The sequence below is a fragment of the Pollicipes pollicipes genome, unplaced genomic scaffold (genome assembly GCF_011947565.3).
Source record: "Pollicipes pollicipes isolate AB1234 unplaced genomic scaffold, Ppol_2.1 Scaffold_4881;HRSCAF=5763_pilon_pilon_pilon, whole genome shotgun sequence".
In the NCBI taxonomy this organism is placed as follows: Eukaryota; Metazoa; Arthropoda; class Thecostraca; order Pollicipedomorpha; family Pollicipedidae; genus Pollicipes; species Pollicipes pollicipes.
Window position 1 is genome coordinate 47,904,878 of NW_023596576.1, and position 26,461 is coordinate 47,931,338.

The window sequence follows — 26,461 nt, forward strand, 5'->3', positions numbered from 1 at the left end:
CCATGTTGCGGATAGAGGGGGTAACGAAAGGGAGTGGGCTTTCATAGATTATAAGGCAAACGTGGTAATGAAGGAACGGGGAGATTTCTGAAAACGTCATGTTCCACTCAGGTGTCTGGACAAAACATCTAATCACTCGAAGCTTGACAATTAACTTTGCGCACATGAAAGCATTCTGTCAAGACTCAGATGTGATGGGAGGTCACTTGTCATTACTGGTATGCTTCAAGGTTAAATGTCTGTTCTAAATAGCATAATTTTGCTACCTAGTGGATACGCTACTTAATACATCATTGTTTGATTACATCATAGAATACTTTTATGGCGTCAGTTTCGGTGCCGTGTCGTCCGTGACATCATTATCAGCTGTCATGCTCCCTTGGACTTGAGACCTCTATGAACAGCTGCGCCAAATTCACAAACAATTTACGTATCGAGAGAGCGCAAATGGTGTTGGGGAGCTGAGGGTCATCGACTCATTTCGGTATTATTATATGTCGTGGGCTTATGATGTTATTGTCATGGTTTTTGTGAACAGGAACTGGCTTTTTTTTACTTGGGTACCTGTATTGCCGACGGTGGGGAGAGAGCTACGCTGGCCGCAGGGTTCCTGTACTGCCGTGATGGAGAAATGCTGTTAGGTATCAGCCGACGTAGTGACGTCACTGAAAATGGGTTTGCATCGATCGGGGTTCTTTTGGGCCGACTGAAGGCTACAAGGCATTTGCTAGCGATATGATGTCACTGGTATTCGACTGGATATGTGACGTCACTGGTTGTGAGGCTTTAGGGATCTTTTGGGTGCAATGAATGCCGTAAAGCATCACCTGACGATATGTCGTCGCTGGTATTCAATGAAACATCAGGCGCAACAGGCCTTACTCCATCTTTACCTTTCGTACCTGTCTGCTGCACGCATTTGCGTGCCGAATAAAAGCTTGACCGAATCACCTGAATGTGTGACGTCACTACTCATCACTTGATACGAGTGCACTTAGGCCCCACGGCCGCGGTGTATCATGTTCCGTGAAATATCACCGGGTATCGTGACGTCACTGATATTCGACTAAATATTGGTCGCAACTGGTCATGCTTCATTTTTACCTTCGTACCTGTCTATTGCAAGTACAGGCGTGATGAATAAAAGCTACCAAATCACGTGAGTGTGTGACGTCACTGGTCATGCATTTTTATGGATCTTTGGGGGCCAACTGAGGGCCGTAGAGCATAACCTAATGATGTGACGTCACTGGTATTCGACTGTGTGTGATGTCACTTGTGATCAGATTTAAGGCCTCTTTTGGGCCGACGAAAGGTCATACGACATTAACTGAAGATGTGACGTCACTGGTATCCGAATAAAATTCAGGCGGGACAGGCCATGCTTCATCTTTACCTTTGGTACCTGTCCATTGCAAGCATTTGAATGCTGAAGGAAGGCTCTGCCGAATCACCTGAGTGTGTAACGTCACTAACCATTAATTTACACAGACTGCTTTGAACCCACCGTAAGCCACACCACATCAGCTGACCATATGACGTCACCGGTTTTCGTCTAGATGTCATGCGCAACAGGCCATGCTCTATCTTTGCCTTTCGTACCTGTTTACTGCAAGCATTTGCGTGCTATATCAAGGTGATGCCGAACCATCTGAGTGCGTGACGTCACTGGTCATGAGTTTATACAGGTTCACTTGGGCAGCTCAATGCAACAAAGCATCATATCCTGTGAAGTATCGCGGGATGATATGACGTCACTGGTATTCGACTCAACATCAAGCGCAACAGGCCATGTTCCATCTTTACCTTTCGTACCTGCCTACTGCAAGCATTCGCGTGTTATATCACGTCATTGGTTAAGAGTTCTTACGGGCTCTTTTCAACCCCCTATATGGTATAATGCTTCAGCTGACGATATGATGTCACTGGTGTTCGACTTAACATCAGGCACAACATGTCATGTTCCATCTTTGCCTTTTGCACCTGTTAAAGTATTGGCGAGCCTAATATTAGCTCCGCCGAATCACCTGAGTGCGTCGTCATGAGTTTTTACAGGCTATTGCTGGCCGAGTGAAAGCCATAAGGCATCATCTAACGATATGTCGTCACTGGTAATCCACTAGGTGTGTGACGCCATTGGTCATGAGTTTTCTCGGGCCTTTTTGGGCCGACTTAAGGCCATTAGGCATCAGGTAACGATATGACGTCATTGGTATTCAATTAAGCATCAGATACAATATGTCAAGTTTCATCTTTACCTTCCGCACCTATCTACTGCAAGTATTCGCGCGCCACATAAAGGCTCTGCCCAATCACCTGAGCGTTTGGTGTGACTGGCTATGAGTTTACGCGGGTTTACTCGGGCTGACTGAAGGACATCAAGCATCATCTGGCGATGTGACGTCACTGGTATTCAACTTAACACCAGGCGCGACAGGCCATGTTCGTCTTTACCTTTCGTACCTGTCTATTGTAAGCACTGACATGCTTAAGGAAAGCTCTGTGAAATCCCCTGAGTGTGTAGTGTCACTGGTCATGAGTTCTTTACGGGCTGCTTTTTTGTACCTATAGGGCTCAAGACATCAGTTGACGATATGACATCACTGGTATTTGACTTAATCTCAGGCGCAACAGGCCATGTTCCATCTTTGCCTTTCGCACCTCTATACTGCAAGTATTCGCGCGCTACATAAAGGCTCTGCCGAATCACCTGAGCATGTGGTGTAGCTGGTCATGAGTTTACGCGGGCTTACTCGGGCTGACTGAAGGACATCAAGCATCACCTGACCATATGACGTCACTGATATTCGGGCTGTGGCCCAGACTTATGGCCGCTAGGCGGCGCCCTTGATTATTATTTAGCCATCAGGACATTCCGGACCGTAGCTGCTCAGGGGCGCATCCTGTGATGTCGGGCGGAATAGCTTTGCATATACGTCGGTTTGTGGGCTGGGATCACCTTTGTTTTGTGTTTACGTTTGTTCAAAGTTTTAGTCGTTGAAACAGCCCGTTGCGTTTGAAGTTGTTACTTAATGGTGCGCACAATAAAATTAGTGTGCTTAACTATGGTGCATCTCCCACCTCTGCTGCGGAACTCCGTAGCCGTAGGTGGCCAAGTGACCTCCTACCAACTGATGATCAGTGACGTCACATACTCAGGTGATTCGGCGGAGCCTTCATATAGCACGCGAATATTTGCAGCAGCCAGGTGCGAAAGGCAAATGTGGAGCATGACCTGTTGCCCCTGATGTTTAGTCGAGCACCAGTAACGTCATGTCGTCAGCTGATGCATTATAACCTAAAATGGGTTCAAAGGAGCCCGTAAAAAACTCGTGACCAGTGACGTCACACACTCAGGAGATTCGACGGAGCCTTCATTCAGCACGTCAATACCTTTAATAAACAAGCACAAAAGGTAAAGAAAGTACGTGGCATGTTGGACCTGATGTTAAGTCGAATAACAGTGACGACATATCATCCTGTGATGCTTCACGGCAGGTGTTGCTTTGTGGCCTTGGGCGGCCCAAGTGAATCCGTATGAACTCATGACCAGCGACGTCACCCACTCAGATCATTCGTCTGGAGTTTAGTCGATTACCAGTGACGTCATATCGTCAGCTGATGCTTGATGTCCGTCAGTCAGCCCGAGTAAACCTGCACAAACTCATGGCCAGTTACACCACACGCTCAGGCGAATCGACAGAGCCTTTTTGTAGCGCACGAATACTTGCAGTAGGCAGGTGCAAAAGGTAAAGATGAAACATGGCTTATTGCAACTGATGTTAATTCGAATACAAGTGACGCCATAACGTTATCTGATGCCTAATGACCTGAACTCGGCCAAAAAAGGCCCGTAAAAGCCCATGACCAGTGACGTCACACACTCAGTGGATTACCAGTGACGTCATTTCGTTAGCTGATGCCTTATGGCTTTCGCTCAGCCAAAAATAGTCGGTAAAAATTCATGACCAGTGACGTCGCACACTCAGGTGACTCGGCAGAGCCATCATTTAACGCACCAATACTTAACAGGTACGAAAGGCATAGATGGAACATGACCTGTTACGCCTCATGTTAAGTCGAACACCATTGACATCATGTCGTCAACTGATGCATTTTCCCTATAGAGGGTTCCAAGGAGCCAGAAAAAACTCATGACCAGTAACGTTACACACCCAGGAGACTCGACAGAGCCTTCATTCAGCACGTCAATACTTGTAATAGACGGGTACGAAAGGTAAAGATAGAACATGGCCTGTCGCGCCTGATGTTAAGTCGGACACCAGTGACGTCATATCATCAGCTGATGCATTTTACCGTTTGGGGGTACAAAAGGTCCCGTAAAAAGCTCTTGACCAGTGACGTTACTTACTCAGGAGACCCGACAGAGCCTTCATTCAGCACGCCCATACTTCCAAGAGACAGGTACGAAAGGTAAAGATGGAACATGGCCTGTCGCGCCTGGAGTTTAGTCGAATACCAGTGACGTCATATCGTCAGCTGATGCTTGATGTCCTTCATTCAGCCAGAGTAAACCCGCGTTAACTCATAACTAGTTACACCACACGCTCAGGTAATTCGGCGGAGCCCCTGTGTCGCGCGAATACTTGCAGTAGATAGGTGCGAAAGGTACAGACGAAACATGGCTTAGATGGAGCATGGCCTGTTGCGCATGATGTCTAGTCGAAACCCAGTGACATCATATCGTCAGCTGATGCCTTGTGGCCTATAGTAGGCTCAAAAGAGTGTGCAAATTAATGGTCAGTGACGTACACACTCAGGTAATTTGGCAGAGCCTTCCACGGCAATGCCTGCAATGGACAGGTACCAAAGATAAAGGTGGAACATGGTCTGTCGCGCCCGAAGTTCATTCGAATACCAGTGACGTCACATCTTCAGTCATTGCCGTATGACCTTTCGTCGGCCCAAAAGAGGCCGTAAAACCTCATGACCAGCGACACGCACAGTCGAGTGCCAGCGACGTCACATCGTTAGCTGATGCTTTATGGTCTTTAGTTGGCCGCACAAAAAATCCGCCAATACTTGCAGCAGACATGTACGAAAGGTATAAATGGGGCATGACCTGTTGCCTGATGTTCAGCCAAATACCAGTGACGTCATATCGCCAGCTGATACCTAACGGCATTTCGTCGGTCCTATAGGTCCCGTGGAAACCCACAGCCATTGACGTCTTACAGTCGTATAGCAGTGACGTCGCTAGCTGACACCTTGCGGTCTTCAGTTGGCCGAAAAGCACCGTTGGAACTCATGGCCAGTGATGTCACACACTCAGGTGGTTCGGCAGCTTTCATCCAGCACGCCAATGCTTGCAGTAGACAAGTACAAAGGTAAAAATGAAGCACGGCCTGTTGCGCCCAGTATTTATTCGAATACCAGTGACGTCACGCTATCCGGTGATACTTCGCGGACCACGACACACCGTGGTCGTGGGGCCTAAGTGCACTCGTATGAAGTGATGGTTAGGGATGTCACACATTGGGGTAATTCGGTCAAACCTTTATGCGGCACGCAAATGCTTGCAGCAGACAGGTACGAAAAGTAAAGATGGAACGAGGTCGGCCGCGCCTGATGTCCAATCGAATACCAGTGACGACACATGGTCAGCTGATGCATTACGGCATTCAGTGGACCCAAAAGAGCCTTACACACTCACGACCAGTGACGTCACATACCCAGCCGAATACCAGTGACATCATATCACAAGCAAAAGCCTTATGGCCTTCAGTCGGCCCGAAAGAACCCCGATCCCGATCGATGCAAAACCATTTTCAGTGACGTCACAATGTTAGCTGATGCCTCACAGCTTTTGCCCCACACGACAATACTCGAAACCCTGCAGCTAGCGTAGCTCTTCCCTCCGTCGGCCATACAGGTACCCAAGTAAAAAATTACCCAGGAACTTCCGATTTGTCTGTTGTGTTGTTTTTGAATGTGCTGCTTTTTAAGTACAGTTGTCTTGCACCTTGAAACCACTTCAGGGCCGTTTGGAGGACATCGTTGTACTTATTCATATGCCATGAACGCAATTTGCATTGGTAGTTATAGTCTAACCGCTTGAGGCGATGGTAACAGATCCAGCTTTATTTTCTCAAATGAAGAAAGCCGTGTGGGATTGGTAGTACAAGTGTGTGGTCTGTTTTTGTCAAATAGTTTGTAGTTTACATTCTAAGACACATTTGTCTAGATTTACCCACTTTTCTCTGACTAGATGATATTGTGTTTTTAAATCACCCATTTATTCTGTGTCATTGTCTTATTATGGTCAAGACTTTACCCTATAAAGGTAAAAAACAAACTTAACTGGCCCTGTATGTCAGTGTTTGAGGCTGTCCCCATGGTGGGATTTTCCATTTAGTATAAGTTGTCAAACAAGGTAAGCCCAGGGAGTGTAAAATTCTGGCAAGAATTAGCAATCAGTTGCTGCCAGTGTGCTGTCCAGTAGTGCAGAGTGCAAAAGGCTGCAGTGAAGTAAGTGCATGTTTTGCAGATTTAATGTATAGATTCTTCAATGCTTGGTGGCTACTCTTGTGTCTCTCTCCAGTGGTGGTAAAATGATTTTAATTGACAATGAATGGCTTAAAATAGAGCAAACATACAAAGCTTAAATGGTGAGAATATGAGGCATTAATGGATAGCAACATGCATGGGTGCAACCATAGACAGTCTGGGATTGGATAGGACTGCTCTGAATTTTGGTGGTATTAAATTGTATGGTTCATAAGACTGTGTGCAAATGATTGCCTTAAGATATTTCTCTTATCTGACAAAGCAACTTTTCAAACTCAGGGTATCAAGCAACATGCACGTTCATGTACTCTTGCCAGCTGCCACTCCTTGGCTTAAGTGCTGCTAGGATTTAGATTTAATTATGTGGTAGCTCTTTCCCATTGCATCCTATTTTGGTACAAATTCTACTGAATTATTCAATGCCTTTTTCAAAATGAACATACAAATTACACAACTGCCACAACAAACACATCATTAAATGTCATATATCCTTGTATATTGTATATTGAGCTAGGTGGGTGAAATAAGTGAAAGATTGCAGCAATACATCCCCATTTTTCAAATACTGTTTTTGTTCATCTAAGTTTGTTTGTAAATACAATCTGTCATGTTTTGTCATCCAGCATACCATTTGTTATTGAGGTTGTTCCCCAGACTCTGGCTTTGACCCCCCCCCCCCATATCCAGATTTAGCCAGTCTCAGAGATTTGGTTTCACTCATGTCGAGTCATGTCATAAAATGAAGTTTAGCCCTTCAGATTTGTCCATTTCATTAAGTTGACTTAGCATAACCATGAAGCAACAGGCATTTGGGTCTGTTACATTATTATGCCATGGTTTTTGTTTGTTTAATGAGAAATGATCATTTTCTGGCATGCATTTGAATGTTTGTTTTGTCTCAAACATCTGCTATGGTGCATATTAACTTTGAAGGCATCTTTTGCTCTTGGACAAGAAGACTGCATTGTCAAAGACTCATGAATTGATACCAACTTATTCTTCAAATATTCACAGAAGTATTTGTAAGCTCAGATGCTGACAATTTTCTGTTATGCATGCGACTGGAAAAACAATTTTGGTGGAAACCACACTCTTCTGGGGCCACATTGTTTTACTGGGTTGAAACAATGCCTCCATGCAAAATTCTGTCTAACACATGCACAGGGCTGTTCAGTGGTTGTTAGCATGTGCAAGATGCCTAAACCACCTATTGATTTGGGGTGCATGCATCCTATAAATGCCTTTCAAGGTATGAAGTCTTGAAAAAATGTTTCTTGCCTGGTTGAAGTATCTTGATTTGATACCTTGTCATATCAATAACAGCCTGCATCACATGCTGCACAATGTGATTGCACTTAAGCTAATGTGTATGATAGTTTCTTGTTTGTTGGAGGTCACCAACAGTGAAAGTCAATAGCAGAATCTGTCTCCTCATTGTTTCTAGCTATTACTAGAATATTGCTAAACCCTGCACCCAGGTTGAAGATTCAGATGTTCATGCATCAATACAGGATATGGACTTTGAATATCCTCCATCTCACTAGGTGCTTTGAAATGTGTATTTTGTTCCTCAATCTCAAACTAAAGCTCCAGTCTACTGGGCAGTGATCACTGGAAGTGAGCTGATGTTGGGCTGTTTGTGCTTTGCAGATGGACTGGAGCCAATGAGCAGACACAGGGAAGCCATGGCATACTCGGTATGTGGAGGCATCATCAGCATGTTCCAAGCATTTTTTCTTGTTCTATCAGTACATGTGGTATTATGATCAAGGATTTGATTTTATGTTCTGTAGTGGAGTAAAGAAGTGTCTATGTATGTTCCTTTTAAGCTGTTGTTCTTGTTGAGAGGTAGCTCTCCATGAATCATTTGTGAAATTTAAAAGTTCATGCTGGACAAAGGCATGAGTTCATGTTCTGTGGTGCTGTCTAATAACACCACATGTCATGTGTTCTGTAATCTGTAATGGACACTTTGTTGGTATATATTTCCTGACAACTTGCATCGTCCAAAGCCCATATATGTATGGGCAGTGGAAGTATCATTTTATGATGACTACATGTTGCATCATGCAATGAGAATGTGCTCAGAACCTACTAGGGCCTGCTTGATGCTTTCAGAATGTGGCTAAGCTGGATTGTGTTATCTTTTCTTCAGTAGCCAGACAACTGTCTGAGCATGACACTGTCAGCAACCATAGTCGGCGCGCGAGATACTGGCGCTTGTGCCGATGTTTGTTAGCATTATTTGGCACCTAAAGGTAGTCATCAACAAACTCAACCACAGTGCCATGAGTCGGCCACGCCTCATCTCTGGCCGCGCTCGGGCCTGGGCCGGGCGCCGGGCGCTGGTGGCCGGTGCGGGTCGTGGCAGGGTTGGCGCAACACGCCCCGCCGCGAGCTGACCGGCGATGACCTGCGACGGCAGGCGGTGCAGGTGATGCTGGAGCTGGGTCACCGGGCCGTCATCCGCGACGAGCCCACCGCCGAGGGCTACACACACGACTGGGCCGTGTTCGTGCGCGGACCCGACCAGAACCCGGTGGAGGCCTTCATCGACAAAGTCGTCTTCCAGCTGCACGAGAGCTTTCCCAAACCGAAGCGAGGTACGACGCGCCGCTGTCCGTGCATGACGCGCGCTGGCTGGGCGTGCAAGCGCGCCAGAGCCTAGCAAGGCTTATCTATTATCGCCAATTAAGTTTAAGTGAACGGGCTGAACTGGCTGTTTGTGCAACTGACTCAGTGGGCATGTATAGTTATTGGGGTTCCTTTTATTTAGAAAAGGTATTAACTCAGTGGCGCCAGTACACGTACATGTTGCGCCTGACACACTAAACTTGATGATCCTGTGCATTGTCTCTCTTACATACTGTCAGCCCATAAGACAGCAGACTGGTGATCAGTTTGACCCTTCCCAGTGCATGCTGGGCAGCAGTGGCACATGTTTTGAAGAACACAGAGGGAATAATGCATGAAAATACCCATATACATATGTATATATATATATATATATATATATATATATATATATATATATATATAATGTGTGGTGTATATATATTCAAAGGGCTGCCAAGTTGGTTTATGGATGCCATTTCCTGAAGGAGGCGTCCCTCATAGTTCTGGAAAATAGCTGTGAGCCACTTTCTGGCCTGTTTTAACGTGTCTGAACAGACGTCAAAAGCTCGACGTCCATTTACTGCCATGCATATTTAAGCAGTAGATCACGTTCGGCACGCGTGCCTTCCGGTAGTTGGCTCTGCACGGGTGGTGTCCGGTGCATGCTGTGAACTGAAAACAAGTTTAGCCAACATCCATTTGATATCTATCGCCGTAAACACGGGACATCGGAGCCGTGGGCCTGCGGAATGTATGCCCTCGCGGTTCTGCAGAATTTTAACATGGACCCTGCAGCGCGTCAGGAAAGGTTTGGCCGGGGATTGTGTTCACCATAGTTACTGTTATGAAGTTGCAGCGCCCCACTTAAGGGTTTCTGCTCTTCTTTCACACACCAGAATGTGTGCACCTATCGTAGGCACGTATTTGACCCGCTTCTACGCCCAACGTCAGGTCCAACAGGCCATCCGTCATCAATCCAAACAACCAACTCCTGAGTGTAGGTGCCCATGGGTATGCCAAAATTGTCACTTCAGGCACGGGGGACATCACATGCGTGGTGCACATTCACTGAACCGGCCAGCCGGATCAGGGAAGACAAGCAGGCATCTTCACCACCCTTACTTCGTAATGGCGTCATGCTTAGTGGGTAAAGTTCAGGTGGATGAATTGGAACTTTGGCTCCTGTCCGCCACCTTTCAAACGGGGTCACGCGGAAGACCAATGAGCACCCGAGAAAAGCCGGATAACTAGCCGGTTGAAACGCCGTGCATATGATAACACACAAGATCACCACGATAGCCCGAAAAAAACATCTATCAGTAATGCTAACACCTTGTTGGAAACACTCCGTAGGGCTGACGTCACGTGTGGTCTATGCCGCCTGGACTAATGAAGTGTACGTGCCGTTTGTGGCTGAGGATTTTTTTTTTAATGGCAGTGCCCATCTGGCCCCAAATATAAAACAATAATTTTGGTGTAAACCTCGAAAGACCTGGGACATTGGTATGCCCATGTATCTCAGTACAAAATGTGGAGTGCTGCGACTTCTTTTGTTTTGGAAGGCGTTTGAACGTTATGAATGTAGTATTCTTGCAATGCTCTTGATAGCTCAGTCTTTACCAGATCACAATATCCTGTCGGATGTTTCAAATACTGTCTTTCATACGTTTTCGATAGTCTTTGCAACATTACATGGATGCGCGACAACGTGGTAATCAATTGCTCACGTTAAACGCCATAGTTGATATTTTAGCATGGTGTAGCTGTGGACGTACAGCTGAATGAAATGCCTTTTCTGGCCATTAACGTGCTAACAATCCGAACAAATAGTTCACTTTTTATTTTCATGTCACGCACGTGTTGCATTTCATCGCCATATGGTTGCTCATTGGATTGTTTTGGCCCTTTCCTTGCATAGCGAGCAGGGATTGCGCGACATGGAAGTTTCTCAGATTCTGCACACAAATATAGCATATGGGTTTAGTTCGAATCAGTTTTGCCATTCGCCCTTGTTGAATCAGATTTCACTGCCAGGTCCAACCGATTAAGTTTGAGCAAGAACAAAGTTTCAGGCAGTTTTTTTCAATTTTGCGTTGTGCGGGAAATTCTTGATCTGGTGTTGTCAAGAGCCGGCTGATGTCAGAGCCTACACGACTATCACTTAATAAATTAATTTTAAGAGGATTTTGTTGCTCATTGATTTTTCCAAGAGAAGCTGTACTGGTGACGTTTATTTCTTACCAAACCGTGATTAACGCTTGGCTCTTTCCGTTGGCCTCGACGTGGATCATCCTGCTGTTTCTGATGCCGTCGCCCCGGGTCACCCTTCAGTGCGTCGATTTCATCCAGTCTGTGTGTCGTGCCTGCGTGTCTGGGTACCGCTGATGCCATCGTCTCCTTCCCGCAGTGAAGCACGAGCCGCCTTACGAGGTGTGCGAGTCAGGCTACGCTGGCTTCCTGCTGCCGATCACCGTGCATTTCAAGAACAAGGAGAACGTCACATTTAATCACGACTTGGTGCTGCAAAACGACCAGCCCACGACCAATGTGCGCAAGGAGAAACTCACCTTCCAGAACACGTCCGACGACTTCCGACGTCTGCTGATCCGCGGCGGTGGGGTGAGTACCGACACTCCGCCAACACGGACACTCTAGCTGTTGATCCGCGCCGGCGGGGTGAGTACCGAAACTCCGCCAACACGGACACTAGCTGTTGATCCGCGGCGGCGGGGTGAGTGCCGAAACTCCGCCAACACGGACACTCTAGCTGTTGATTCGCGGCGGCGGGGTGGGTACCGACACTCCGCCAACACGGACACTAGCTGTTGATCCGCGGCGGCGGGGTGAGTACCGACACTCCGCCAACACGGACACTCTAGCTGTTGATCCGCGGCGGCGGGGTGAGTACCGAAACTTCGCCAACACGAACACTCTAACTGTTGATCCGCGGCAGCGGGCTGCGTATCGCCATCCTACCGACACGGGACATTTTAGATATTTATCCGCGGTGGCGGGGTGAGTGCCGACACTCCGCTGATGAGGTCACCCCAGCCGTTGACACTGGGCGGCGTGAGCACCGACACTCCCGAGAGGGGCTCGAGAACTGTAATTCGGGTGCCTATTCGTTTAACAGACGACAGTGAGGGATTCAAACGCACATTATGGAGGAAGTGCGGAAGTTGGTGCGCATTGTTTTCGGGTTCTCAAATTGTGCGGAATACCAGATGGCATGTGTTTCTCAGCTGTAATTCGAGCGTCACACGCGACACTCACATTACCCTTCGCGTCACGTGTCTTGGTGCGTTGGTATCCTGGCTGGAGCTGCCGGTGTGCTAACCCAATCAAAGTGAGGTTTGTGGGGCATTGGAGGCCAGTGTTGCCACCCGCTGCCACAAACGTGGAGATGAGCCGTCTTTATGGCCATGTCGTGCCGTAGACGCTGCTGCTTAGCCTTACACCGAACAAATTGATCTGGCATTGTTAAAAGAGAATGTTCCACATTTGAGGACATTCTAGCAAGCATCAAGTTGATGAAATGAGCCCACGTTGATGGGCTTCTTAATGGCTTCACTTGTGGTACTTCAAATTCGCAGAAAGGTGGCAGTTTCGGTGCCGTATGTGCTCGCTAAGCCAAATATCGTGATGTACTCGTGCTTTGGCCCTTTCTGGTGGTCTGAAATAATGATGTTACAAGAACGATTTCCGTAATAGCTAGCAAGTGAAACAGACATGCCCAACTTCTTATATTACGTGGCACAAAACGTGGCCATGATTGAAGCTTACTTAACGTTAATTGAGAGCCGTTCGACGTCCGCCTTATTTGAAAGTCGTGCTCACGGACGCCAGTTGTGAACGGCTCGACGATAATCTTCTTCCTGGTCTTGAACGCCTCACCCCCTGTGGGGTGGCAGGACTTAAATAGCGTTTCTATGATGTCATGCATGCCTTAATGGCCTTAAAGTAGTCGGCAAAAAGGTAGCCTGCTCATCTTCGTGGGTGTGTGGTTCAGAAACAAGAGGGCTTTAGGTTTATGAAAGGCAGGCTTCGCACTTTAACGAATGATCTTCAAAGTGGCTATTGCAGTTTAAAACCCATACAAATGTAGAACAATCCCTTTAACTTGGCTGTTTCACATTGTTAGATACTGAGGCAGGCATTCAGACATGATGAAAATAACTTTTTTCTAATTGTTAACATGCCTTTAAGTGCAAAAGACTGCTTTAGATAACATAATTGTGTCTTAGATATAGACATGATATGCTCATCAATGCGTCGTCGTTTGATTGCGTCCCGTAACGTCTTCATGACGCCAGAGTCGCTGCCAGACTGGTTGTGTTGGAACTGCCGCCGTAGCGAACGTGCTGACTCACTTGTAATACCACAATTCGCCGCAAGGTGATCTGGTAATGTACACGGTTAAAAACCAGTCATCGCTATGCGCGCGTGTTTTGGCCCTTTCTCGTGGTGTTCTTTTTTCATTTTTCGCGATGACATGTTGCTTGCATTTTTATTCTCGGTTGCGGTGCCGCTGGTGCGACAATTCGTGCTAAGGTACGTCAGACACAATGTCAATGGTCGTGTTTGCGTGACATTGGACACGGTATAGATATTGAGAGGTATGAATTGGTATAACGTTTCTATGGCGTCATACTTCTCCGGTTAATGTCAGATTAGGCTGTGTGAAAACCGAACAGATTCGTAGGCGCATAGGCCAGAAATGAAAGAACTAAGGGCATAACTGTAGATTGCAGGAAAATATCTTGAAAATGGCTTTCCTTTTTCGAAATTCCATACCAATATGGAACATTTTTTGTAATAGTCTGACCACACAGGTGTTTTATTTTCACGTGTCGAACGCGCGTAGATGTTATCAGGCTATAAACGGAGCATCTTCTCCGCCTTGCTTTGTCGAATGCGTCCTTGGCAGTTTTTCCTCCCATCTCCCTTCTGGCCTCATTGGGCATGCTTTGATAAAAGAGGAACGGAGGTAAATTTCCTTTTTTTTGTTTAAATGCCCAGCGCGCAAACATATCATTTGTGTATGTCATGCTTGTAGACAACTAGCGGTGGCATATGGACTGCAGCCGTCTGGTTTATCCAACTATTCAATATGATTTCAAAAGACATCTTGATCTAAGGGATGACTTACATTGCGGCGAGCAAGATTCTTTGATCCCAATTCCAGAAACCTCGGTTTTGTTTTACACGTCGCGCGATTTTCTGATGATACACCTGCTATTGAGGTGACGAACCGAAAAGGCGCAAGGTGCAGGAAGAAAAGCTAAGGTAATTGACGCAATATTCCTGTTGAAACCGGTCAATAGAAGGCAGCCACTCCGACTGTTACGCAAGGTACAATGTGTGATATTGCAGCATCGTGAACACGCAAGATTCCCGCGTCGGACATGATGCTTGGCGAACGGGGAGATCTCCGGCGGGTGTGTCCGACGTCACCGGTGTTGGCGTCAGCCGTGGCTTGCCCGTGGCCATGGTTCGAGTCAGGACCGTGGTTCATTGATCTCTGGTCGCATGCGATGAACAGTGGTGACCTCGTACTGTGAGCGGCGGCAGATTGCGCTCCAGAATACAGCCGACATATGATCTAAAGGTCATTGGACGGATGATCGTTCTCCCATACGATGCGATCGCAATGTTACACCGGTGCTGCCGCCTATGCGTGGCTGGAAGCGCCATCTTTGTGGTCGGTGCTGGCCGTCCGCGCCTGCGGCATTCGGGCCGCTTACGCGCAACACCGGTGCTGCCAAGGACGCCCGGGCCGGGCGAGCGCCGGCGCTGCCTTTCTCCTGCCTGGCCCGTCGTCTGCCGGGCAAGGCGACGCCGAAAGAGCCAGCGGCCGCGGTGCGTTCCCGGGCCAGCTGTGGCGGCGCGGCTCGTTCCGCAGCCGGAGATCGACACATCACTCCAGCACTCGTATGGACGATGACCGTCACGAAGGAATTGAAGTCAATTGTATCAGTTTCGGAGACCTCGCGAATAACCTCGAATGGGCCGAAGGAACTCCTTGTACATCAATAGCCCCAAACAACCTGGGTGGACTGCATTCCAGAGCCGCCAGATGGGCCGAACTGACGAGGCCGTCCGATTGCTGCAGCGAGCGGAGGGGATTTGCCGGATCGGTGTGGCCCCACTTAACATCCATCTGCTGGCTGATGTGGCGGCACGGGCCGGGGATTGGGCAACAGGCGGAGAACCGGCGTGGAATACTTACGCGATGTGCGCCTTTCTTCAGGCGATAGATAAACTGGCGCTGGAAGTGGGGCCGCCCAATTGCCTTCTTTTTGTTTCCGCGCGATGTTTTAATTGTGTCTCGTCTTCAGATGGGGGCACCGATTGGTATTGCAATCGCTGCAGGTGCAGGGTGCGATGCAAGCTGCATAACAAGCGAGGTCGAGAGTGCAGTTCAATGCTACAATTGTCATTATCACCGCAATATCATTTCCACTTTTTCCAACGCGAATGTTGGGGCCAGTGTATTAGTCGCCGGCCATTTAAAGTGTACGTGTTGATAGTTTTTGAAAGGCGAGCTGCCGCGCAATGCAGCCACGACAGCGCCTTTCACCAATCCTGTGACACGACTGTGAGCACCCTACCAGTTGGCGGGAGCTGACTCCCTCGAAGATGCAGCGGGCTAGTGCGAGTACGGGTATAGGTGGGAGGTCCTCCCTTTCCTCAGAAACTTGTCGTAGCATCATGGTGGAAGCAACAAAGAATTGAGAACGGCACGAAACGCACGTAATGTTTAAGTCTGAGTTTGCACCATACGCAAACAAAAAGGCTGCCTAGTGATTCAAGCCAGCAACCAGAGACTTTTCTTGGTAATTTTCTATGCAACCAGTGATGTGACGTTTGCAATAGTTTACCTCCCATTTGTTTGCACTGACGGCCAATATTTTTTAAGTTCTGAACCCCATAGCTCCACAAAAAGTCTCGTTTCAAGGAGTCAGCCCGGCCGCGTGACGAAGCAATTTGAAAGAACTAATAGAAGCTGTTGAAATAAGGCAGAAATGCACGGTTGTCTTTTCGTCTCTCTTGGGATATGCTGAGGCATTGATGTGACGTACCACCGTTCTCTGTACCAGCTGCAACAACCAATTCATAGCATTAACAGTAATTAATGTCACCCAAGGCATTCAGTGTTCAGCCTGTATGAAACAGTGGGTTGAGGTAAAAGCGAAGCCTTCTCTGGTGGTTTTACTGCAGTGGTTTGAATTATTCACTTAGAGGCGTTCGTTCGCCCATCGTTCATTTTTACCACACCGCAGTCACTGGGCGCCCCAACAAGCACCGTGCGGTCATGATTGGCAGAAAAGCTTAAGATACACCAGGCGGCGTGGGTACGTCGATACACCCAGGACGGCAGTTAAATGGTGGGCAAAGAATAGGTGGATGCCACTGTGACGTCATACCTGCCGTGCGTGTCACATGGCCTGCGCGATGGCTCAACTTCTGCGTACAGCTCGGAGGGTTGCACTTTGCACTGGATGGTGCACCCAGGGAATGTTAAAATACCTGGCGCCCGAAGCTATTGTACCTGCTTTGGTGGGCACGCATATTAGTTCCTTCCATACAACTTGAGATAGTCCTGGACGTAACCCTTAGTGGCTGGAGGATCTACGAGTGCTAACTGACAGAGTTATTTTGTAGACCTTCGCAAGCCATGCTTTGTTTTTAACGGCGTGTTTTGGTTCCAATCAAGTTTAAGTGATGCATGTTGCGACTCGTTTCATGGTTCAGAGTTGGTAGAGTACAAAATTGTTTTAATCAGAGATTGATCGGGCTCACCTTTTGGAAAGAGCCTCTAATTGTTTTTGACTCCCAAAATGGGACAGCCGGAACCCATTTAAGTCATGTCGAGGGAATCGTGGACGAGTGTGCACCCGATCAAGGTTAATCCTGTTCGGTGGAAACGTCGCAGCCCGGCGGCATTCAGCGTTCCCTCTGCTCGGCTAGTGAGTCCTATGCAATGATACGGGGGAACGCGATGAGGCCATGAGGCCGGTCGCGGCTGTGCACAGCTGTACAGCTACTTTGAATAGAAGCCGAACATGTGGCTTCATGGATTATTTTTAAACGGCATCGTTTTCTGCGAAAACTGTGCAGAACGAAACAAAGCAAAACGACTGTAAAATTATTCGTTCAGTTGTACGCATGACACCGCGCTCAATGTCGACCAAAAATGTTTGATTCTGTCCGATCTGCGGTAAAGTAGCGGCAGTGCTGCGGGCCAGTGCCGCTGCCGGCCGGGTGTGCTGACTGCTGCTCCCTAGGCACACGCTGCCGCGTTCGGCAGTGTGTGCCCAGTCACGTGGCCTCGTCACGTGGCCTCGTCACGGGCGTGTATGGAGCGCGGCAGCCTTCATTGGTGGGTGCGCTTACAATGCCGAGTGGCACCGATACGTGTGCCTGGGCCAGTGAAATGACCCCGCGAGAGTCTGTCCCACGGTTACTGTACTGTCTGTTGGCTTCGTCACGTCCTCTAGATGGCCCGGTGTTTGGTGTTGTCGTAGTGGGGCAATTATCTCCACATCTGGGGGCTGTTGCTCAGCCAGAGTCCTTGCGCCTGGTCAGCTCATGGCCGTGGCCGGGCTGTCGCCAGTGCGTTTCTGATGAGCTGAGGAGGCGTATGGCACGAAGACGACGTGGTTAGACAAAGGCGGTGGCTGCGGGTACAATCGTCCCGTTCACTGAGCGGAACAGGGGGAACAAAGTTGGCGAAGCGTGGCGTGGCCGGCTGGCCACGGCTGGCGTACACTGGCATTGTGACGAGTCCAAGAATATAGTCGTTGTAAAGATGAATTGGACAAAGCCGCCCGGACTGAAGTGGGCTGACAAATTAAAATGCAGACAGCAATGCTGATGTAGTTTTCAGTTCCACTTGATTTGCTGCTTCCCGACCCTCCGCAATCGACTTGCAGTTTTGTGTATATATTTAGCATCATGTCATGATTGTAACTAACTACTTCTTATCTAGTCCAAAACTTTGGTGATCCCGGGTACAGGTCGGTATATATCGTACAGGTCGGTACAGGTATATATATATATATATATATATATATATATATATATATATGTGTGTATATATACATATATATATATATATATATATATATATATGTATATATACATATATATATATATGTGTGTATATATATACATATATATATACATATATATATATATATGTGTATATATATATATATATATATACATATATATATATATATATATATATATTCCCGCTTGAACCTTGGGATGGGTATCCCAGTTTGTTGGCGAGCCACTCTGAAAGACAGTCGTCATGTGGCGCTCCTTGCCGCCCCGAATGTGAGTGAGTGCTGTCGTCATCTGCGGCATCTCCGGCCCGGCACCAGCCAGAGTTCAGAGCGCTCACTCCCGCACGGAGCCCAGCACGAGTACTGCAACGCTCGACGCTGGGGGCATATGCCTGCCGCGGGCTCAGGGCAGCGCTGCGGCCTGTGCCTTCTACACGCTGCTGCTGACGGTCGGTAATGTAGGACGGGCCGGCTTCCGAGCTGATTTTTGCCGCACGCTGCTAATGCGGGTCGTTCGTGTTCGTAGCGCCTCACTGCGCTCTGTGTATCTCATCTGTCGTGTCCCACGCCCCGCCTGTCGCGTGGCGCATATCTGGCCCGGACATAGGTGGCCTCACAAGCGAGCCGGACTGTTGGGGGTCGTGACTGGCGACTGTGGGGAGGGAGGGGGCGGGGGGGGGGGGGGGGGGCGGGGGAGTGCACTGGTGCACGCCGACCTGACGGCGTCGGAGAGCGCGAGTGTCGTCACCAAGTTTGGCAGGACGGGAGCCACGTACCTGTGTCTCGCGGCCACTTGCCCCATTCGTCGCCCAATTTTCCGGCGGCATCAGCTGGTTTATGTAAGCGGACGTAAGTGTTAGAAAATGGATGAAATGGAATGCGATAGACCAACATTACATATTAGTTTCAGCCGAATTTGGTATGATAGTTGGGCTAGTAAGTCGCTAACCCCTTTCAGTGGATTTTAACGGTTTCGTTCGACATCCATATCGCTACGTGCTATGTGTACTGTCCATTCCAAATAGGTCAGTTCCCTGCCGGTCACACGGCACCCGTGAAGAGCGGCAATGTCAACACCTAGGCTTTTAGCTCATGGCCGCCTAGGTTTTTAGCGTCATTTGTAGAAGACGCCTTTGCAACGCTCTTCACAGTGGTGGTGCTTCAATGGCTGCCGCGCTGGGCGTAAAATGACCGCAGTAGTCGGTGCACCATAAAGTCTCAATCATCCTCTTAAATGGTTGGCACGCCCGTCTCCATTCATGGCGACCAGCAGTGGCAAATTGGGCTCACGATCCGTTGCCATGTGCTTTTTGTTTCGCGCCTGAACCGCCAAATTTTTTCCTGGCGGGGCTGGAAACAGTTCGTCGTGGGCGGCCGTAGCGCGGTGGGCGGTGACATGATATCAGGTCCTGACCGGACATGGTTATCGGAGTCAGGACCCCTTCGGCGGCAGTGAAAGTGTCCACGCAACGGGCTGTCGCCTGTCGGGGGTATCGGTCTCAGCAGTGATACGAAAAGACATTCTCGCAAACGAATTTTGATACACGAACGATATGTGCGAGAATATTAAAAGCTGTGGCTGCTACTACCTATGCTTAGTATTGTCTATTTGTCTGACGAGCACCCAGTTTTGTTACTGCCTTAAAGCTAAAAACACTGAAAACGGCCGTCATTGCAACATTTCCCGGCGTGGTGCTCCCCCCCCCCCCCCCCCCGGCAAATATCAGTTAGTGATTTAGCGTGAACGCTGGTTCCGTGGTCGCTCTTTTTAGATGTGACTTTGAATCTGTGCGAGTGTGTAAGCGACCAAGGACTGGGTGCTGGCTTGTTTCTCGGAACGAGCGGGCGGTGACATAAGGTCAACGGCCACGCTGGATGGCCGCGCCGTTGAGGCGGCACCTGGGGATGGAGAGTCTGTGGCGGAGTGACGCTCGAATGGAGGTGCTCATCCACCAGCGGGACAGTCACGCTTGATGATATGGATGGCAGCGTGATATCCTGTCAGCGCTCATGAATGCAGCGCATTTTAAAAGGATTGTGTGTGTAAAGTATGCATGCCCTGCAGGCCCCACGCCTGGGGCGCTGCTGTCCTGTCGCCCTCCCGACACCTTTGTGTGTACTACGTCAAAGGCGTGCGAAAAGCCGGTGGCGGCTGGTGTCGGACCAGCGCGTACCCCCAGGGCAAAGGTCTGGACACAGAACGTCGCCAGCAGATATCAACGGCAAACAAATACACAGCAGGAGTGGGTATATGTGCGGTCAAAGGCGGTGTCAGATTGTATGGCAAGCCGTAACGGATGAGGGCTCCCTGTGCCGAGGCCAAGGCTCAGTGCTGACAGACCCGGCAAGCAGTCTTACGCCTGCTTCAACAAATTGCAGCATGCTTCAACGTCACGAACGCTTTATTTCGCAAAAGCAGTTTTCACCCAAGGCGTGGCGTAACGACTGGAAGCGGCGCGCCGCGTCGCCGGGCGGCGCCTGTTTGCGGTGTTAACGGTTAGTTGAGGTCAGCCATATGTGTGAGATAGGCAACAAATAGAACAATTCGTAGATGAAGTGTGTGGTTTTCATCCTGGTATAAATATCTGGGATCTCTTTTGTCAATATTAGTTATCACCGAATTACATCTGGCTTCCAGGAAAGAAACACCGATTGCGAGGTTTTATGCCACGGTGAACATACTGTCGACCCCTGCTATTCAAATACGGCTGTTTACCGTAGATGAGAGTGGTGATTAGGGGGAGCAAGCACACATGTCCACGCAGCTACTCAGATGTCGTGCGCTCTCACCAAAAAGGCTCGTGGTGCGGCATTCGGCGCAGCGCGCGGCGACAGCCGGCGGCGCAAACGCGGCTGACAGCTGGCGATATATGCCGTTCCCGGCAATGCAGGCATGTTGACGCTGGCGGCCGGAAAACATGCTTAAGAATGGCTTACCTGACGGCGAGGTGAACAGGCAAGCAGCTTCACCGACCGCGTTTTAGACGTTTGCTCTGCTTGCTTTGCCTCGGCCATGTGGGTCTTTGCCCCCTGGCATGGCATGTGTGTGCTGCTCGCTGAGTGTTGCGATGTTTTGGTCTTGCTGGTGTTCACATTGCAGCTGTTTCTCCGTTAGCTCACCCCTAGCTGACGGTCGCTGTTGTAGGTGCGCCCACATGAGCCAGGATATGTCTGAGGAGTACCTCTGCGTGACTGCGCCATGTGAGGCACCTTAGCCATGTTTGCGTGGCACGTTTGTTGTGTTATGCGATGCATTCTCCATCTAGAAATTGTGAAGAGTTTGACGCGAAGTGATTTTTCAGTGTCAGCTTTTTGTGATTCGAATTGTGATAATTTCATGTGGTGTATGTTGCCGCAGGTATTGCTTTTCCACTGCTGTACTGCATTTGTTAGATTTTTACACGTTATTCTGGTTATGGGAATGCATGAGTAATAAAAGTTTGATAGAAGTTTTGGGCTGCATCCAAGGGATCCTATTACTCAGGTGCAAGTTAAAAACAAGTGGCCGATGGCGCACAAGATGCGGAGAGATAAAGCAGTAGGGTTTGGCACATCCCAACAAAGAGTAGGCAGAGCTCAGCAAATGTCACGCTCATAAACAACAATCTGAGCATTGTGAGCAGAACCACGTTTGGACTTACCTAGCACCAAAATCGATGGTGAGTGAGGCGAAAGACACTACAAAATGCCATTTAATCGTTAGCCTGAGACAAATTTGTATTGATGTGCACTTCTAACTCAGAACAAAATATGGGAGCCTTCATTGCCTTTTGAAACCTGCATTCCACGCTTTGAGTTGAAGTGCGCAGGCGAATTTGGAAATTCTATAGACTACGTGGAGTGATAAAATGGCAACTATATAAAACACACTAGGCTATGCACAACACGTTGCAAGCCTCGTTATATAAAACCTGACTCCACGTTTTGCAACATTTTGTATGATGCATTGAACGTACGATGCATTGAACGTACGATCGTATGATGCTCTGTCCGTCCGTCTGTCTTTTGGTCTGTGTGCGCGCATTTTGTAGCCAGACGGACAGCAGTGACAGCCGCGGGGGGGGGGGGGGGGTACTGTCAATTTGCTCATGCGTCCGGTTTAATATTCGTTGTGATCCACGACATGACCCCACGTTTGCCTGATACCAGTGTCGGTCACAGCGGGCGCGAGCGCGCGAGCAAGGGGCACGTTTTGGCATTTGCCAAAAACAAGGGAGACACTTTAAGTATGTGCAAGAGACGAAAGTTGTGCAAAGGCCAAGCTGTCAAAATGTGCCGCAGGGCTCGAACAACGACGGATATTGCGTCCCCACACGCAGTTCTCATTCGACGCAAGCCACTTGAGCTTAGAAAAAAAACTAATTAAGAAGCGTTGTTCATCATTACGGTGCAAATCAGTGTTTGTGGCTGGAGTGGTGTTTCACAGGCGCCAACGGCGCCGGCTGCTCTCGCTGCGAAGCAAGCGTTAACAGTTAACTGACATCTATTCAATGATGTTCGGATGTCCTGAGTACGCGGAACTGCGTTGCATTGGCAAAGTGTTCCGAGAACCGCATCGCATAATTAAGACACACGTCAACGTCACGTCGTTGTTGGCGTCTCTACGAGCTCCAAAGGCACCGCCTCTTCGCGCGACGAAAGCAAGCGAGAACCCCCTGTGTCATCTAAGCTCTCGAGGACAAACATTGCTTAAGCAGTGTCTGCTAGTGCAGCACTTTCGAAACAGGTCGTATCTCAAGTACGCGAACCATTACAGCAGCGTGGAGCTATTCATTGAGTCACCTCAAACCAGAATGCTAAGCATGTGGACCGCATCGTGAGTAGATCTCGTCTTCCTCCACCAGATGCTCTTGACACGTTAATCCACAATCCCATGACGTCATGTACAACCTCGCCCGAAAGCATCTCGTACGCTGTTACAGGTGTTACAGGTAAACAGGTGTTTATGACGTCGCCGTTGACCACCGTAGCATTTATGTTATAAAGTGGCCGGAATGCAGACCAGCCAGTATTTCTGGCAACGTTTGTTACCGGATGAGTTAATGGCATTTACATCGGCTGAGTATCTTACCATCATTCTCACGAGCTGCATATGTAAGAGTACACAGCTCGTGAGCATGGCCTCCAAATGTTGCGGCGTAGGTTGAGTATCTTACCATTATTCTCAAGAGCTGCATATAAGAGTATACAGCTCGTGAGCATGGCCTCCAAATGCTGCGGCGTATGTGGTCGTGGACTTTTGCATGGTTATCCTGGTATCAAAGGAGGGATTCTAACGCAAGAAGATTCACTAACAGGAATTTCCGAAGGCAAGGGAAATGAACTAGTCGGGCAACCAGTGATAAATCAAAACCTTGTTGGTTTGGTTTTCTTCTCATATCTACCCAATGTATGCGCGCTATTTTGTATTGTGCTTGGTACAGTGGTTGATCGGGGAAGAGTTATGCCCCGCTGAGGCATGAGCGCTTGCTGTAAATGCAGTAGGCATCTTAGGTATTTTTTCTCTCCTTTTTTTGCTACGCTAAATAATGTGCAACCTCTGTGAATTGCGTATGTTGTGCTGATCATAGAGTCTGCATATCGAGTGACATTATTTTCACCGAGACATTCCTAGCCTGCATTCACTAGTTCCAATGATCAGCCAGTGTGCGCTGTAGTTCCGCGAGCTTAGTTTTGTCAAGAGTATTGAATTAACAACTTAGTTTTTAGTGAAATCTCACATTATTGAATGCATGCAAAGCTGTCCAGGAAATCTTCAATAATGGGGAGTTTAACACGCGCTCGGATGGAATCAATTGGACCCTCCAAAAGCTTCTTCCAAAATAACTTCCGAACGGCGCGGCGTAGCCGCGGCCACACTGTATAGCTGTAGTCAAGTGAATGGCGGATCTTTTGGCCAAAAAAATTGGATCTATCTTGTAGGGTCGGTGACCTTTGGCTGGTCTAAGTGAAACTGTTGCTTTTATCGAGGGCCATTTCTAGGGAATTGTCCAGTCTGATGCGAAAACTGGGTGTTTGACGAAACCGTACATGTGTGCTGGTTCTTAGGCATTGCACTCACTCAATGTAAAATTACAACAAGCTCCGGTGGCCTTGGGGCAGGTATGGAGGTCAGACCGTCGGAGATCAAAACTAGCTTTTTTACTCGAGAGCTTGCCTTTTTGCCTGTTGCGAGGGCAGTTTCTGGTGCTCATTTCCAATTTGTGAACGACAGGGACCGCAACAGACAGGTGCCATGTGCTTTTTTAAACATCAGATTAGCTCACCGACTCAAAAAATGACCCAGGCTTACATTTAGCTTTTGGGAATATATCGTCTAGCGTCATTCATGACACGCATTTGAGTGGCAAAATGACAGCAGTTTCGTAACTTTTTGGTTACCGCGGCCTTCTAAAGGTCAAACAAGGTCACTGATTTAAAATAAAACCATTGACATTTTGCTTAGAATAGGTATTTAGGTTCACGGCGGTTGCATGAGGAGGCGTGGGGCACTTTGGACACTGATCTGGTGTTTGGCCTTGTTTTATTTTATTGGATCTAAGCTCATGACTAAGGAATCTCAAATTTTCACAAAAGCATTCACGTTCAATTCCTGTCCGTTGAATTTGATGCATCTAGTTATCTAAGTGTTCGAGATATCAGGGGGGGTGGGGGTCAAATGTTGAATGCACTTTGCTTCCTACCCGAGCGAAGTGTATTCAACCGGCCACCTGGGCGCGTGTCAACGAGTAACTCATGGTTTTGAATGAGACGGCATTAATAACCTCATTCCTCGAAAGATAACCAAGAGAATGGACAGACTCATGTATGTATATTTCGGCTACACGCCTTTATTGGAACGTATATGTGTTCGTAAGACATCGCGCCGATGGGCTGTTCTTCAAGCATGACAGTTTTTGAGAGAAAAAAACATTGATGATTGGACACTTTTTGGAGAAGCCACTGTCGTGGACTTGCATAGGATGACAGTGCTTAGCGGCAGATCCTAGGCGCTAAGGTGCAAGTGGTGCTCGGAGCTTCTGTGATTGTTGCTGTGTTTGAAGCTCTGTTGTGTGTGTAGTGCTGTAAGGATTGATGCTTCCAAGGATCGAGCAATAAAGCTTACTAAAAAATAGTTTTTAAGTGACACATGCAGAAAGCTGCGGCATGCCTTCATAATTCATTTGTGATCCCCTTTTCCTCAAAGTTGTCTTCCTTTCTCACGTAATAATTCTGCAAAGCTTTGACTTTAATGCGTGCCCGATGGGAGGCTATTGCCAATTCGTGGTAGTTCTACACGGCAGCTGTACAATTCAAAACGTTACAGTCATAGGCTGATCTGCATGTGCTTGGCATTTATTTTGATCGCAAAACTTACGGTTTGGAATCGTAATTCACCGCTTGGACCATAGGAAATAGAACTCCAGGACTTTCTTGACTAGCGTAATCCCTTAAGCATGCTGGCTGTCGGTTGTGTGATTCACACTTAAACAGCGGTGAAATATTGCACTTGGAACGGTCGGACCCAGTACCGCGCTCTCTAGAAGGCTCTGCAGCCACCGATTACACTCCCGTGCAGTTTCCCGCAACAGCAATGACAATTATTTCGGATGTATATTTGCGATCAGTACTCCGCTACTGCGGTGACGCTGTCTACCTGTGTTTGGCCTGGTCATAGGGCGGAGCGGATGAAGGCGGGGAGGGGACCGCTCACGGGCCTGCACCGCGCCCTTTGCAGGGCCGCCTGTCTGCCTGTCGCGACAGTGACGCGGTCGCGCCTGGCATTTTCCGGCGGCTAGGCGTGACGTCCGAACGGGGTCGTGACGCGCCGCGCGGCCGGCCGTGCCGGTCGCACGCACGTAGCGGCGGCGGCGGCGGCGCCGCGGGGTCAGGCGGCAGCGGGTCAGACGGCCGGCCGGCGTCGCCAGTTGGGCCGGGGCCGCCGCCGCGCGCGCACCGCCAGTCAGCGCCCGCTGAGTGATCCCGGCGAAAGTGAGAGCGCCGCCGCACGACCGGCCGCGCCGCCAGATCGCGGCCACTTTCACGTGTTGCGCGACCTTGTGCCGACTGCTGCCGGCGCCGCCCGGCCGTCAGCTGTGCGCGGCCTGCCGCGCCGGGCGGCCGCGGCCCGGGGCCGAGCGCAGCGCGTGGACCGCGACTGGTCACGCTCCGCGCCGACCGCTGTGAAACGCTCCGGTCGCCAGGGCCGCGCCGCTGCCGGCGCCGACCCCGTCCTGGCTCGGAGCCCGGCCATGGCTGCCTGA

The 26,461-nt window shown here is 48.9% G+C and overlaps 1 protein-coding gene across 1 annotated transcript; it reads left to right on the forward strand.

Moving 5' to 3' along the window:
• Nucleotides 1-433: 433 nt before the first annotated feature.
• LOC119100498 (protein AF-9-like) lies at nucleotides 434-26,461 on the forward strand. Its single transcript, XM_037223587.1, has 5 exons — nucleotides 434-484; nucleotides 8,179-8,225; nucleotides 8,954-9,131; nucleotides 11,552-11,763; nucleotides 26,402-26,461. The coding sequence occupies exons 2-5, from the start codon at nucleotides 8,193-8,195 to the stop codon at nucleotides 26,459-26,461; spliced, it is 483 nt and encodes a 160-aa protein (XP_037079482.1). The 5' UTR covers nucleotides 434-484; nucleotides 8,179-8,192.